At 35.7% G+C, this 14985-nt stretch overlaps 1 protein-coding gene across 2 annotated transcripts in view; it reads right to left on the reverse strand.

The window, feature by feature from the left end:
• LOC149424886 (uncharacterized) overlaps positions 1 to 12982 on the reverse strand; it is a 493347-nt gene extending 480365 nt beyond the window's left edge. For both annotated transcript variants that reach the window (XM_089647709.1, XM_089647708.1), the window contains exon 1: positions 12746 to 12982. In XM_089647709.1, the coding sequence (XP_089503835.1) occupies positions 12746 to 12811 (66 nt within the window). In that variant the 5' untranslated portion in view covers positions 12812 to 12982. The remainder of the gene's footprint in view (positions 1 to 12745) is intronic.
• Between the last annotated feature and the right edge of the window lie 2003 nt (positions 12983 to 14985).

The raw sequence follows: 14985 nt of genomic DNA on the forward strand, positions 1-14985 counted from the left end.
ATATATTTACTCTGTATCCTATTAAAATTTGAAGTATACAGTGCAAAAAAATCATCTTCGTTCGAGTGAAGAATGGTTGCGTTACTTACAACCACAGACATATGAGTCTATGCTTACAACCGTTACCGTTAACTGCAAATTTGACAGTTTTCAAACGCGTTAAAATATGGAGATTTAGGCCCAAATCCGGACAACTTGGAACATCTTTAACATCAAGGTTACGAGGGCTGGGAATTAAACTCACCCCATAAAACGTGACCCTAAGAATCATAAAATGGCAGTTTCCACTTTAAATTTGAATGTAGGTCGCCTCTCAACTTAATTGCCCTCTTTCCGATTTATTCGTAGTAGGATAAGACTTCCGAATGTCTTTGAAAGGAAAATATTTGACGATACCAACCAAGGGTGCCTGTTATCGTGATCAAAGTACTTACTTTAGCAATAAAAAAATACGAACAATTTACTCTTGGCGCCATTTGATTGCTTTAAAAAAACTAGACGAACTACATCCTATAATCTTATTTAGTTATATTTATATGTATTAGTTTTAACATTTTATGTGAAATATTAAAAAAACTTTCGGGTTATTATACAGACATTAAAGAACGCATGTTCTTGGTAACATACATTATGGAATGCTAAAAATTTCTTACAAATTCCCTACAGAGTGGCCTAAAAGTATTTTGAGGAAGTAGTATACAGGGTGTATCGGCACTAACCCGACAAACTTTAACCAGCTATTCCTTAGCACATTTGGAGTAAAAAATGTTATGTGCACTTTGCTGTCCGGTAACGTTTTTTTTTAATAAAAAATTAATTAAACATATTTTCACCACATGTCACCACTGTTTTATCCTTTGTCAAAATTTGAAAGCAACATCGCAACTCTCGCGTGTTGCTGCGAACGAAGCCCGTATTACATAATCCAGTACCAGAAAAGAAATATTTTATTTAACAATAATGATTATTCACATTTTTCGTATGCGAATCACTGATTGTCTTCTTGTATTGTACACATCAGTTTTATTTTTGTATCTAAATTGTTTCACCTCTGGAATGCTTTGGTTTCACCTCTTACGCGTTTCACGTATTAAATAGTCTAATTTTGAAACTAAGAAACTAATTAGTAGATTTCCTGAATTTATAATCGAAGTCCAATAATTCTGAGCACTTTTAAAAACAATTTTCCTCACTTAGGTACTTATCAATAATAATAATTGGATTATTTGAACAGCGCCGTTGTTTTTTAAATCACCGTAAGTGCTCTGTCAAAATGTTACTTGCTAGGCTATCCTACAACGTATATTTTTTAATAAATTTAGTTATTTACAACTTCGCGGAATGTGATTTATGAATATTATTGCTTATGTTAAAAGCCTTCCAGAATTACCGGAATATAACGAGCAGCTTGACACACTTAAGTTTATTTCCACTAATTTGAAGGTACAAAGAATGTATAGTTTTAAAAACAATCCCGATGAATCAAAAAACGGTTCATATAAAACTGCTGCGCAACACACTGAGACAAAGGAAAGCACTCACACAAACGTCATGACTGCATTGGATTGACCACCTGCAAATGAATGCTGCCAGATTGCTAATTTATTTAAACAATAATTATTAAATTTTATTTAAAATATCGCAATTTTTTTAAAAAATCGACAATAAATTACAACAATAATTTAAAAAAAATATTCTTAACCCCACGCTTTTTCGTAATTGATTAATTAATTCAGAATTTAAACGTTGCTTGAAATGACTAGCCGTATTTGGTGACCAGATCTGAATATCCAGGTTCAGAATTTAAACGTTGCTTGAAATGACTAGCCGTATTTGGTGACCAGATCTGAATATCCAGGTTTAGAATTTAAACGTTGCTTGAAATGACTAGCCGTATTTGGTGACCAGATCTGAATATCCAGGTTCAGAATTTAAACGTTGCTTGAAATGACTAGCCGTATTTGGTGACCAGATCTGAATATCCAGGTTTAGAATTTAAACGTTGCTTGAAATGACTAGCCGTATTTGGTGACCAGATCTGAATATCCAGGTTCAGAATTTAAACGTTGCTTGAAATGACTAGCCGTATTTGGTGACCAGATCTGAATATCCAGGTTTAGAATTTAAACGTTACTTGAAATGACTAGCCGTATTTGGTGACCAGATCTGAATATCCAGGTTCAGAATTTAAACGTTGCTTGAAATGACTAGCCGTATTTGGTGACCAGATCTGAATATCCAGGTTTAGAATTTAAACGTTGCTTGAAATGACTAGCCGTATTTGGTGACCAGATCTGAATATCCAGGTACTTCCTCACCTTCCACTCCTTCCCTTAGCCATAAAACTTACCCCAATTCAACATAAAAATTGTTTAAATTATCGGATGTAATGAAATGCATAATAATTAGACCCCAAAATACTTAATTATTCAGGGAAATAAACCCCTGAGTCATCAGTTGGAAATACCAACGACATTAAGTGAAATTAACAATGCAATAATCCTATTATTGCATTGTTTAAAATTTCACTTAATTATTAGCATTAGCAAATAATATTGGGATTAGCAAATAATAATTTACGACAATTTACTCGGAAATCAATAAAGCCAGAATAATAAAAAAAGAAAGTTATCACTTACGTCGTCTGTAAGTGGCTTTACCAAAGTTTGATAATGCCGTCAGAAGGTGAAACAGCTGTCACGCGTAATAATAATTACAACTAGCAGAACTTGTTTATAAACACACTGTTTTTATAAATTTTTTAATAAGACTGTTAAAATAAAAAAAATCTCTAAATTGAAATGGAGTTCTACAAACTAAACTTAAAATCAAATAAATTTATTGCGAAGGTTCAAAGTACTGTACTGTAATATTATATTAAATAATTTTTACGTGTTTAATTATTGTTTAAAGTCAGATTAAAGCGATTAAAAAACCCACCTGGCAATTCTTATTCGAGTTTCGTTGTTTTTACGTATTGGCGCGCTTACAAGCATCAGTCGTCTCATTTTTAACCATTAATATTTAGTGTGTAGGAAAGAGAGAAGACGCTTTTCGACACACTTGTCGAAAAACTTGTTGAATGCCGACGGGCATACTCTTCTACAGATTTTATTAAATATTGATATGTAGGTAATATTGATGTGTAAATGAATGACATTGTGAGAATTTTACCAATAAATAATAAATGAAAATGCGGACATGTAGTTTATGTTAATTTTTTTATTGGAGCATTTGTTCGAAGTGACTACCATTATTTTCGATGCAAGCGTGTAGTCTTGTTATATTTTGATTATTTAAGTTTGCAGGATTTGCTTTAATTTCTGCAGCGGCTTCCATCACTCGTTCGAGCAGTTGCTCTCTTGAGGCTATTGGCTTAGCATACACTTTTTCCTTGAGAGCCCCCCACAGGTAGTAATCCAGGGGGGTCAGGTCGGGTGATCTTGGTGGCCAAGCAATGGCCGGACTTCCACGGCCTATCCAACGACCAGGAAACTCGACATCCAAGTAGTTCCGCACGGCAATCGAATAGTGTGGTGGGGCTCCATCGTGCTGGAACCACATTCTCCGTAGTAATTCGAGGTTCACATCTTCCAGAATCTCGCCCAGTTGCACTTGTAAGAACTCCAAATACATCGGTCCATTTAGTCTGGGAGGCAACTCGATTGGACCGAGTATTTGATTTCCCAGGATTCCTGCCCACATGTTGATGGAAAATCTGTCCTGGCTCGACGACTCCCGAACAAGCTTGGGGTTTTGTTCAGCCCAATGGTGCAAGTTGTGCACATTTAGCACTCCTGTTTTAGTGAACTGTGCTTCGTCGGTAAACAATATGTTTTTCATGAAGTCTGCATCTCTTATGACATTATGCAGCATTCTTCTGCAGTACACGACTCTGGAAAAGTGGTCATTCTCCATGAGGCCTTGGCAGCGCCTATAGTGAAAAGGTTTGAGCCCGTGCTTCTTCAGAACTCTCCATACCGCCATGTGTTCCCTGTGTCCTATCATCAGAGCGACCCGACGCACGGACAGCGTGGGGTCTTCGGTAATTAAGTTCAGGATTCTCTCCTCAACTGCCACAGGAACGATGTTGTGTCCTCCGCCGGCGCCTTCAATCCGTCCGATGCCACAGTCACGCAATTGTTGATACATCTGAAACAAAACAACAAATAACAACTGCTTTTATTATTCAGCTCAGTAATAATGTCAAATAAACAATCGCGGGCTTTTTCACTCATTTTATTTTTAAAGAACACTTATTTTAGGCACATATCAGAAAACTTACGTTTTCTCTTCATTTATTTCATTTTTTTATAGTAAAATGTATAACAAAGTGTTTTAAATTATAATTTTCTTAACTAGGTACGGTTGATATCTTGGATTCACAGGGGTGAAATTGAATTCAAGTAATTTAAATAATCCCATGGTGAGAAAGGGAGTGAATTCAATTGCAGTGAATGATGCATTTATTAGAGATTAAAATTAATTAACTTTTTAAAACGCCGTTTAGTGACCACTGAACACAAATCACCTAAAGTACAATTTACATTTTTAAAGTTGGTGGCCCCTTGTTATGTTTTTAATGTTCCCAGTTTAAATTTCAAAAGCGCTTTTTGGCATTATCAATGAATGTAAATAGTTTCAATAAACAATTGATAGGGTACAAACCTGGACAAAGGTAGCATGGTGTGGGACGCGTCTTCCAGGAAACCTCATGCGATACTCCCTTACGGCTGCTCGTGAATTTCCATTGCAAAATCCATAAACAAAAACAATATCTGCTTGCTCGGCAGGTGGATAATTGAGGGGCATATTTCAACAGTAAAAACTTAGATAACAAAACAAAAACGAAACTAGAAACTTGATGACATGCGAACTCCCAAAACAGCACTGACCACTGATACGAGACGGGGTGGCGGGAACCACACGGGACTTGAGACAGAATATGTGTGAAAGAGATGACAGTAGCGCGGCGTTGCCAATTATTTTACCCCTATACTGTGGGCAGTAGCGGAGTGTGGAAATTTTATTTATTTTTTGTTTTTAAAAGAAAAAAAATGTTACCGGACAGCAAAGTGTACATAACATTTTTTACTCCAAATGTGCTAAGGAATAGCTGGTTAAAGTTTGTCGGGTTAGTGCCGATACACCCTGTATATTGATTCAATGCTTGCCAGCAGATAATCTGATACTTATTCAATGCTTTTCTACTGGCCAGCAGATAATCCGATTCTTATTCAATGCTTTATATTGGCCAGCAAATAATCCGATACTTCATTTATTTACACCCCAGTGATCTTTTAAATGAAATTAATATAAAATAGTTGTTGAATATGGTATTGATTTAAAAAAATAAGTTTAAAATGTTAAATTATTGTATACACGGTGATCGTTTCGCTTTTGGGAGGCAATATCAAACTCTAGCACGGCCACAAACACTTAAACCGAAGCTTTGTGTTTTAGTTACATTTTAATTCAACCCGTGTTAATTCTTTGTTCCTTAAAATTATTTCTAATTGATTGCTTCCTGAAGGCAGATTCCCGTTTTTTCCTTAGCTAAGGAATGTACGTATCCTCTTCATTTTAGATTTGGCATAAACTAGCGAGTGAATATGATGAGCGATCGCTACAACGCCCACTAGCTCTAGTTTATTTCAAAGCTAAAATGAGGGGAATTGGTATTTTCCTTACCTAAGGATAAAGAACGGGAATCCGCCTCCAGTTCTCTCGGATTCTCAGTTCATCTGAGAGAGCTGAAATCGCAGCTAACGAAAAAGTAGTTAATTTTATGTTTAAGGACAATTCCTTATCTTTAAGTAGAACCAGAATCTCCCCTCTGGTTTCCGTGCCGTATAGAAATCTATAGAAAACATCACCACGAACCATTATATTTCTTAACAGCACAATGAGGTCGGCATAAAATCTCCAAGTCGAAAGTTTATGATAAAAAGAAAGCACCGTGGTAGGTACTGTGGAATTGCTCGAGTGTTGAGTGTTGAGTGTCGAGTGTCGCGTCGCCCTGTAGAAGTATAGAATGTGGAAGTACAGGCTTCATACGAGCACGTGTATAAAAGATAATGTGATATAACATCACGTGTAGGGACTGGGGCGAGGAATTCCACGTGCAGTTAGGAAGGTAAATTCCTCAGGATATGAAATATTTCGCGGAGCAGACTTGCCCCATAACTTAATATGAGGACGCCATCTACGGGCTATAAGAACCGAAGGTGGAATATTAAAGAAAGTTCCGCCTGTATGCATGGAAATAAAGCTTGCGAGCGACGATTCCGCCCCAAAAGGTAACAAAAAACTACTCCTTATTTCCGGCGTTCAGGAATAAAACATGCCTTGCTTGTAAATGGATGGAATATTTGGTATTTTATGCAATCTCCTCCCTGCAACGATATAAAACAAACTAGAAAAGCCAAATGTAAAATTTTCACATTACTTACGAGATATGTATATCGATATGAATTATTTTACTAACAACAAAGGAACAGATGAATTTAATTTATTTGCTGATACCATTTTCTATGAAAGGTTGGTTCACAAAAGTAATCTTTAACCAACAGATTTACAGTCCGGAACAAAGTAGAACTAACTAACGATTTTCGAAGCGGTGCGGGTCTTCTTCGTCTACCTCTCACGTGATCAAAACCTGACAGTTTCTATTTCTTATGTCAAATACAATCATTTTTCCAATAGACGAAGAACCCCAACATTACTCACTCCATCCATTCGTGATATTTTAGGGATGCGCTTACAGAAAAATATTTGGAAAGAATCTATCTTCCATGAATAATGTCAATGGTCGACTTAATATTCAGGTTTCCGTGGCATAATAAGATGTGTATTCTTAAACATCGACCTATATTATGTGGAACATAGTCTTCATTTAAATCCATGAGAAATGGATTCAAGCACGTATTATAAGCCCATGTTTTTGTCATCAATTCACAATTCAACGAAGAAAAGGTAATACAATGGATAATATTATATTGACTCGATTCTCTTACCATTGCTGGTTGATTGTCCCCAGTCTAATTTAATCCAGTGGTTGCTTAGTGCTCAATCAATAAATAATAACGATGGCTGCAATTACTTTTCCATTCAGAGATTGTCGATTGCTTTTGGAGTTAAATCGAGCCATTTATTTTCAATGCATTCATTCATATTCGCATTTTTAGTGCTTCTTAAAGAAATATGAATATAACACTACACCTTAAATGAATACCTTACATAAATTAAATACCTCTGTTTTTTATTTACATACATTTGTTAACATGTAATTGTTGGGTTATGTAATATAATGTGTATTTGTTGGGTTAGCTGGAAGAAATAGGATGTAACCTATAAGCTATACCCTTTGTACTCTTTTTGTTAATAAATACTTTTTTAAATTTGAAAAAAAAAAGTGAATACATTTACGAGGAGTTTAATACCAAAGAATTAGTTACATTTATTGTAAAAATGGACGGTGATGGTAGAACTAGTGAACCGTAAGATACTTTAACAATCTTGATGAATATTATTTAACAAAAAAAAATCGTAATTTTGTGTAATTTCTTGTGAATAAAGGGTTTACACCCCTTTTGTACATAAGATTACGACTCAAAAGAGTTTTTGGCCTGCGGCAAATAATCGGCTAAATAAATTATATTTATTTTCTCTTTATAGAGTTTTGAACGGGCAACATCCAGGCCAAGGATGAAGGATCTTACCGCTCTGCTATATACACAATATCATGTTAAGGCGATGCACTACGTCGTGTAATATTTTAAATTGAGCCGCTATCAATAACAACCCTTACGTAGATGGCGATAAGGTTTAAATTCCCGCTTAACACCATCCGCCTGTTTTGATTTATGCAAGAAAAAAACATGGCTAAAAAATGCCTTTTATTTTATTTTGTGGATGTTCAGGCATAAATATTTAATTTTTTTTCGACCATTTTATAAATAACTTAATTTGCCACATTATACAATAAAATCATAACCGAAAATGGGTTCGTAAGTAGGAGATTTTGAACTTTAAAGCAGTTTTCATAGGCCTTTACATTATTTTTTTCTGGGCTTATAAAAAGACTTATCTAAAAAAATACTCGATTATTTCAAAGGCCAAGATGTATTCTACTCGCAGTATTTAATTAAACCATCTGAAACATTTCTAGGCGACCAAATTTTCAAACCAAAAACACATGATTTTGCATTACTACGTATGGCATCGCCTTAAGTGGTTACATCTGACACAGTAAGGTGTTGCGTGACTTAATTGATAGATATTGAATCTGATACCTATTCCTGAACAAAATCATAATATGCATCTGGTTTCCAATGTCAATATAAATTCACAATAATTACTATCATCATTCATTACGTTGATTCCAAATTATTCAAATGTACTAATTACCAAATCAAGTCGTGGATTATGATTATTTTATTCCAGAAGAAGTAACTACATGTTTACATGTGTTCACTTACTTAATTATCGAGCCAAGACAGATGATAAGGCGAGCTATATTCTGCCCATAAACTTTTCGATTCAATCGAATCTCAGAACTTGAAAATACTACCTACCTAGAGGTTCTAGAAGAACAGGTGCCGGGAAATAGAAATACATAGGAAAATCATAGTTTTATTCTGTTTTTTCTAGAAGAGAAGATGCGACAAAGACATGAATGAGTTTGGATTAATAATATAACCACCGTGCCTACGTTTATTTAATACCTCATCAGCTCTGAATGCGAAAACATCATCATATTATAAAATAAAACACCTATTCGATCTGACAATTAATTGCATCAGACTTTGATTTCATTTTATTGCCTCGAGAGATGTATATTTATTCATTTATCACAGATAATGTAAAAATATTAACAAAATGATCGCCGGTCAAGGTCGCACGGGTTTCATAAGGTCTAGTCTAACTTTTCAATCGATTATCTAACCGAATCGTTAATTCGTTTCGTGAGATAAAAACGTTAGAATGTCAGACGGTTACTGCTGACCGTTAGTTGGTAGTTAACTGTTTTAATCTAGATTGGAGTTAACCGTCGACTGCGGCTTTCCACAGTTTGAAACACCTCTTTGATCTGGGAGGGCTTACTTGGATAGCGTGGCATACAGTTATGCGCAGCCGGTTTACCATATGATAAGCGAACAATGATTACTAAATATGGCCCAGGAAGAAAATTCTAATGCAAAATATCATTTCAAACTAACATTCTCGAGGCGCAGTGGAAGATACATATTTTGATATAAACTATGATTACCGCTAAAACGGATTTTTATTTCGTTTTAGAAATGGGCAATTTTAATGAATTTCCATTCATAGTTATCGATTTTAAAAACGATCCAAAGCCGGTTTCAACTGGCTACAATGTTATTATGACGAAGAATTTTCTTTTTAATTTTATGTAAATTTAATAGTGTTATTATTAGGTTTTGTAAGTATTTTAGTTTTCGATTATTGTGACAGCTGTTTCGGAGTTCAAGGCCATTTTCAAACGATGACTTATTCAATTTGTTGATGTCTAAAATGATTTATTACCGGTTAAACGTATTTACTGAGAAAGTAATTGTGACAATAGATTCTTGACAGTAGACGTCTTAGTGATATATAAATGTTGTCGTTTTAAATTATTGTTTTAAAAGAAAGACAAACATTACCGGGTTACGAATAACTTGACAATATTTGAAAATCTCTCTATCACCACAGTAAGCGGAAAATTTTGCTTGTGTTGTGATGGAGGACTTAGCCAGTCGAGGATTTGAACACACTACGACCGGGTGATGTCAACTCAGCCACCGGACAAACATTACCGGGTTACGAATAAATTGACAATATTTCAAAATCTCCTACTACCACCACAGTAAGCGGAAAATATTGCTTGTGTTGTAATGGACGACTTAGCCAGTAGAGGCTTTGAACACACTACGACCGGGTGATGTCAACTCAGCCACCGACCGGTCAAATGGCATCCATATCTATGGCTCTCGTCTTGTGTCGAGCTGCTCGAGCGTGTGGACGCAACGACAAGCATAGATCCAAGTCAACATTTTCGATCTAGCCAAATCGTCGAGCATGAATATACGCGTGTTCATAGTTTTACAGTTCACCAAAAACATTATGCTACGTATACATCCGCGAGCCGAAGTGAACCTCAACTTATGGGAAAGAAACGAAGCAACCGCAAAAGGCACGAAACTCCGCTTGCAGTTGATTCGTTCCTTTCCCGTAATTCGTGGCACGGTTCGCAAATGTGTGCGTACCTTTACATGTAACAATGAAGTGGTTGAACCTAACATTCGGAGACGTCCAGTTGGCAGGTCCAGACAAAGCTGTGGAAAACGGCTGTGCGAGTAGCCAATGGGCCTGGTGAGATAGGGACACTTATGATGACCACTTTTCCGAAGTAAAGGGTCGCCGACCCGACTAGGAAAGGGGGATGATGATGAAACTATCGATTAATAAATTTTTAACCCAATTTGAAAAACTTTCTTTTAAAAACTCTTGTTTCCTCATGCAATTAATATTTAATGTAATAAATCCTCGTGCATTATATTGAATATTTGTTTAACAAAACAAGTTTACTTGGTGTGCTCAAATAATAGTAAATAAAAGCACCTTCATTAGCTTTAAAGTTATGAGTACTTAATCACATCATAATTTGTGAGACGGGTATGGGTACCGCCGCCCCGCGGTAACCAAAACCGCCTCCCAAAATGAGTGAAGCTAATTTAAATAAACAAATCAAATTTGGCCCAAAATCCTATTTAGAGAAATAATTATGCTTTTGGGAATTCGCGGACGAAGTGGCCTTCTTTTTATTATTTCAAATAAATAAAATGTTGATTTTAGACCACTCTATACCGCATGTACAAAACAGATATAATGCTACGCATACACGTAAGAACCGAAGCGCGAGCCGAAAACGAATTATGGGAAGGAATGAAGCAACAGCAAAGCGGCATTTCGCGGCGTTTGCTTCGTTCCTTTCCCATTCGTGGGTCGGTTCGTACATGTATACGCAGGAGTACATTGGGGGGTGATTAAATTATAAGATTTCATGAAAATAATATTAATATCACGCGGATTGGTCAGGAAACGCCAGTTACCTCTATTGAGAGGCTGGGCGAGGGATAAGTACAGTCAACATATATTTTTTGAATTTAATATAGAAAATATTAATAATATCCACCGTATTTAGCAAGATCAGTCGCTAAATGATTTATATTTATGGTAATGTCGATAACTTGTCTACTTTCCGAGCACGACTGCAGATCGCTATCGCACAAGCAACAGCATTGCACATCCAATACACATTTAGTCGTTGTGTACTGTTTATTGTTTGTTCATTGGCGATCTGCAGTCATGCTTGGGAACGATGACAAGTTGCCAATAAAACCTGTATGGATCAACCGTGCTAGATACCCAGGAAGACATGCCATTTTTATCATGTATTCATGTAGTTTTACTTTATTATTATTTTTATTTGGACCAGTTCAATAGTGTACAAGGGATGTAACGTACAAAAATAATACTTTAGAAGAACTATTAAAAAAAACGCTAACACCTCCATATATGTATAGCAATGATTTCTGAGATTTTAAGTTCATTCAAGAACGAAAATTATATTTTATTTGTTCTCATGCTTATCATTTTGGCACCCTGCGAGGTTGGGGCCATATTATTTTGAGAGTCCTGTGTCCTCAATGTGTACCTACCCTCTGAAGCAGGGGCCCTAGGAAATTTGTTAAAATATTTTCCAAAAAAGGGGTACCTAGCTGGGGACCCCTCTGACATTAGGGACTTTCGCCCGGGCCTTTCGGGCCTCCAGCGGAAGTCCGGCCCTGGGCGGGCCCCTTTGTGCCCCCCTAATTACCTCCCCCGCTCACGGGGCGGCATTGTAATAAAGCGTGTATAATACATAACTCATTGACCCTCTGTAATTATGTCAGTACCTAAATAAGAAACTGCCATAACGGTGGTTTTATACCAAAGACAGATAATAATAATCGTTATTATTTTAATTATAAAGTCGTTTTGATGACATTTGCAACGACGTCGGTTATACTTACAGCACATAGGTTCTCGGGTTATCGGAATTTATTTTGATAAATTTGCCTACTTCGGTCTCCAGTTTGATGTAAAATAAATAATAATTGGATACATAATGATGACGTATCGCTATTTATTAATGACAAAAACAAAATCATTATATTTAATGGTGTTTTACAATGATTAATTGACACATTACATTTGATAAACATCATAAAATTATCTCTCATTCAATATTATAAACATTACAAGATTGTCCAGTTTGCTGGCAAGTTGCCTTGAAGATTTAGTCATTTTAATATCCGCTTGTTTTATAAAATCGGAAGAAGAGACTCGCAGCTTGAGATTTCCGTGGAAATAATATCAGGTTGTCAAATCACATGACTGAGATGACTGAGGAGAATGATAACGATTCTATTAAACTTTTAAAATAGAATGAAGTAGTGAAACTTCAACTTTGTTGACGTTTGTCCGCATGTGCTACATGGAACACAAAACATCTGCATGCATTCACTTCAAATAAAAGCAACAAAACATCCAGGCCTTCTCTGTTAACTAAATTCTATAAATAATAAACAATTACATGCGCGTATGGCGTACGAAGTTCCTCCGAGTAAACTCGTTTCATTCAAAATTATGCATGGATATGACAAGCTAATGTAAAAAGAACACCATTGTAGCTTACCTCTGTTGCTTGTGCATATCCTACCAGGACAACACACGAGAGCCATAGACAAATCCTTAAATGCATTACACTAAATTATTCACTCCGTGAGTCGAAACAATTCGACCTCACTGTTAGTATACACAAGATAATAGATCACCGCACAAATTGTTTGATAGTAGCACATACACAACACACGGAGCAGCGAACAGCGACACAACCTCCCGGGTCGATGAGAAAAGTCTAACTGGCGATGTCAGCGGCGCGCCTGTGTTCATAGCCTACTATGCCAGGAATGTGCGCACGCGTTTGACTACGGTCGCGGTGACAACATCCCGTCAGTTTTTGGCGCCATCTTTTGAAAAAATACACGAAAATGTCACTCAGTTGGGCAGCGTTGTGAGGTGGGTTAAGGAAATACTGTAGGAAGAGATTGATCAACACGGTTCTTGAAGAGACCCGGATTATATGAAATGGGAAAAATAGATGACAGTAGCTTGTTCCACACACGTTCTTTAAAAAGACAAACCATGGGGTAAGGAAGGAGGGAGGTGGGGGAGAGGTCTAGAGAAATTCTAAGAAAAAGAAACACGTTCCTCAAAAATTAAAAATATTTAGCTTTTTCACAATTTTTTATTTTTGATGGAAACAAACGGAATCAGTTCCAAAAATAATCAGCTCCTTGAAGAAATTATATTTGTGGTTCCAGTGACCGATTCCTTGTAACCGGCACAGGGATATCGAAGCGATAAAGTACCTACCTCGAAGCAATAAAGTACCTACCTATATTAAAATATTTTATTACATTATTTAAAAAATAGGAAATAATTTGTCAAGAATAAAGAATTCCGACCATCCGGTAATTTTTCATGGGTCTCCGATGAGTGGTTTTTTTATGGGTCTGCGCTAGTTTCTGTTCTAAAAACATTAGGCTACTAGTTTGTTTGGGCACAGAAAAGAAACCCACAATTACACTTTTTTAGGTTTAAGAATATTGTTGGCTTACTATATTAATGTTCTAGTAGACTTGGCGTAATGTTAATTACTCTGATTTGACAGCTCGCAACAGCTCGCAATACCCATGTGTTCTGGTGGAGTAAATAGGTTCTATAAAACATGGCTACCATCTTGACAAGATTGACCGCACATGGAACATAAACAAATTTACACAATATTTTATGCAAAGCGTTCAAGTTAACACAAAACTTTGCTACGCCACCTGCATCTGCATAATTTATGAATATAAAGAAGAATGTCTATGGCGGGCAAGCGGCCGCCTGGATGGACACCATGCTGGCTGCGTTTGTTTGATTTTGACAAATCTACAGTTTTATTTATTTATTTATTTGGAAAAGTTGACAGCAAATCTTTAATTATATAATGATACAATAATAATATTATTAATTATGCCAATTATGAACTTTCCACTGATGAATAGTTAATGGTAAGGTGTACAATGTCATAGAGATGTTCTCTTAAATTAATTTCTTGTTTAGTTAGAAAATATTAAAATAAAGGAGGGTGGGGGGGAGGAGGGGGAAATATAGGATAAGGATTAAGAGGCAAAGGACGGGAATATATAGGAATTGAACTTCTAGTTTGAGTTTTGTTGGTTATTGAGTTTTTGTTTTATATCTAGTTTGAGTTTTGTTGATTATTGAGTTTTTGTTTTATGTTGCGTAAAGTCGAGTTAAAAATGTCAATATGGTAATAATTTAAGTTAAAGGAATGTGTGGATCTGTAGATTTATACTGAGGTTAATGAAATTTTGCACTCTTGACCTTGACAACAAGAGGAAGGTCATTGCCTAAGTCTGATTTCGTTAAATGTGTAAAGCTCGAGCAACGCCGAAGACTTCAACTAGTATTGATATATATGTATTTATAGTATATTAGAGATATATTGATATATATCTCTTAAAATTGTGCCTACTGTGTATATATATGTTTACTATGCCTTTTGGTCAAACTGAAATTTTATTAATTAATTACTTAAAATTATTCTCCCTTCGTCTTCATCTTCTACATTCATTCTTGAATTGTATCATTTAAAAAGAAAATATAAATAGATTTTTTTTTCTGGCATTTTCACATTATTGTGTAAAAAAAACCTAGTTAACAACCACTCCGTAATTGCCATCTCAACACAGGCGTTAACACACCTAGTGAGATGGGCAATACGTCATTATTGTAATTAAATATAATATTCAAATAATCATATTTTAAAAAATACACTGTTTTGGAAAAAACTAAAAGAAGGGA

The sequence above is a fragment of the Hesperophylax consimilis genome, chromosome 3, assembly GCF_061612785.1.
Source record: "Hesperophylax consimilis isolate HC1 chromosome 3, BYU_Hcon_1.0, whole genome shotgun sequence".
NCBI lineage: Eukaryota > Metazoa > Arthropoda > Insecta > Trichoptera > Limnephilidae > Hesperophylax > Hesperophylax consimilis.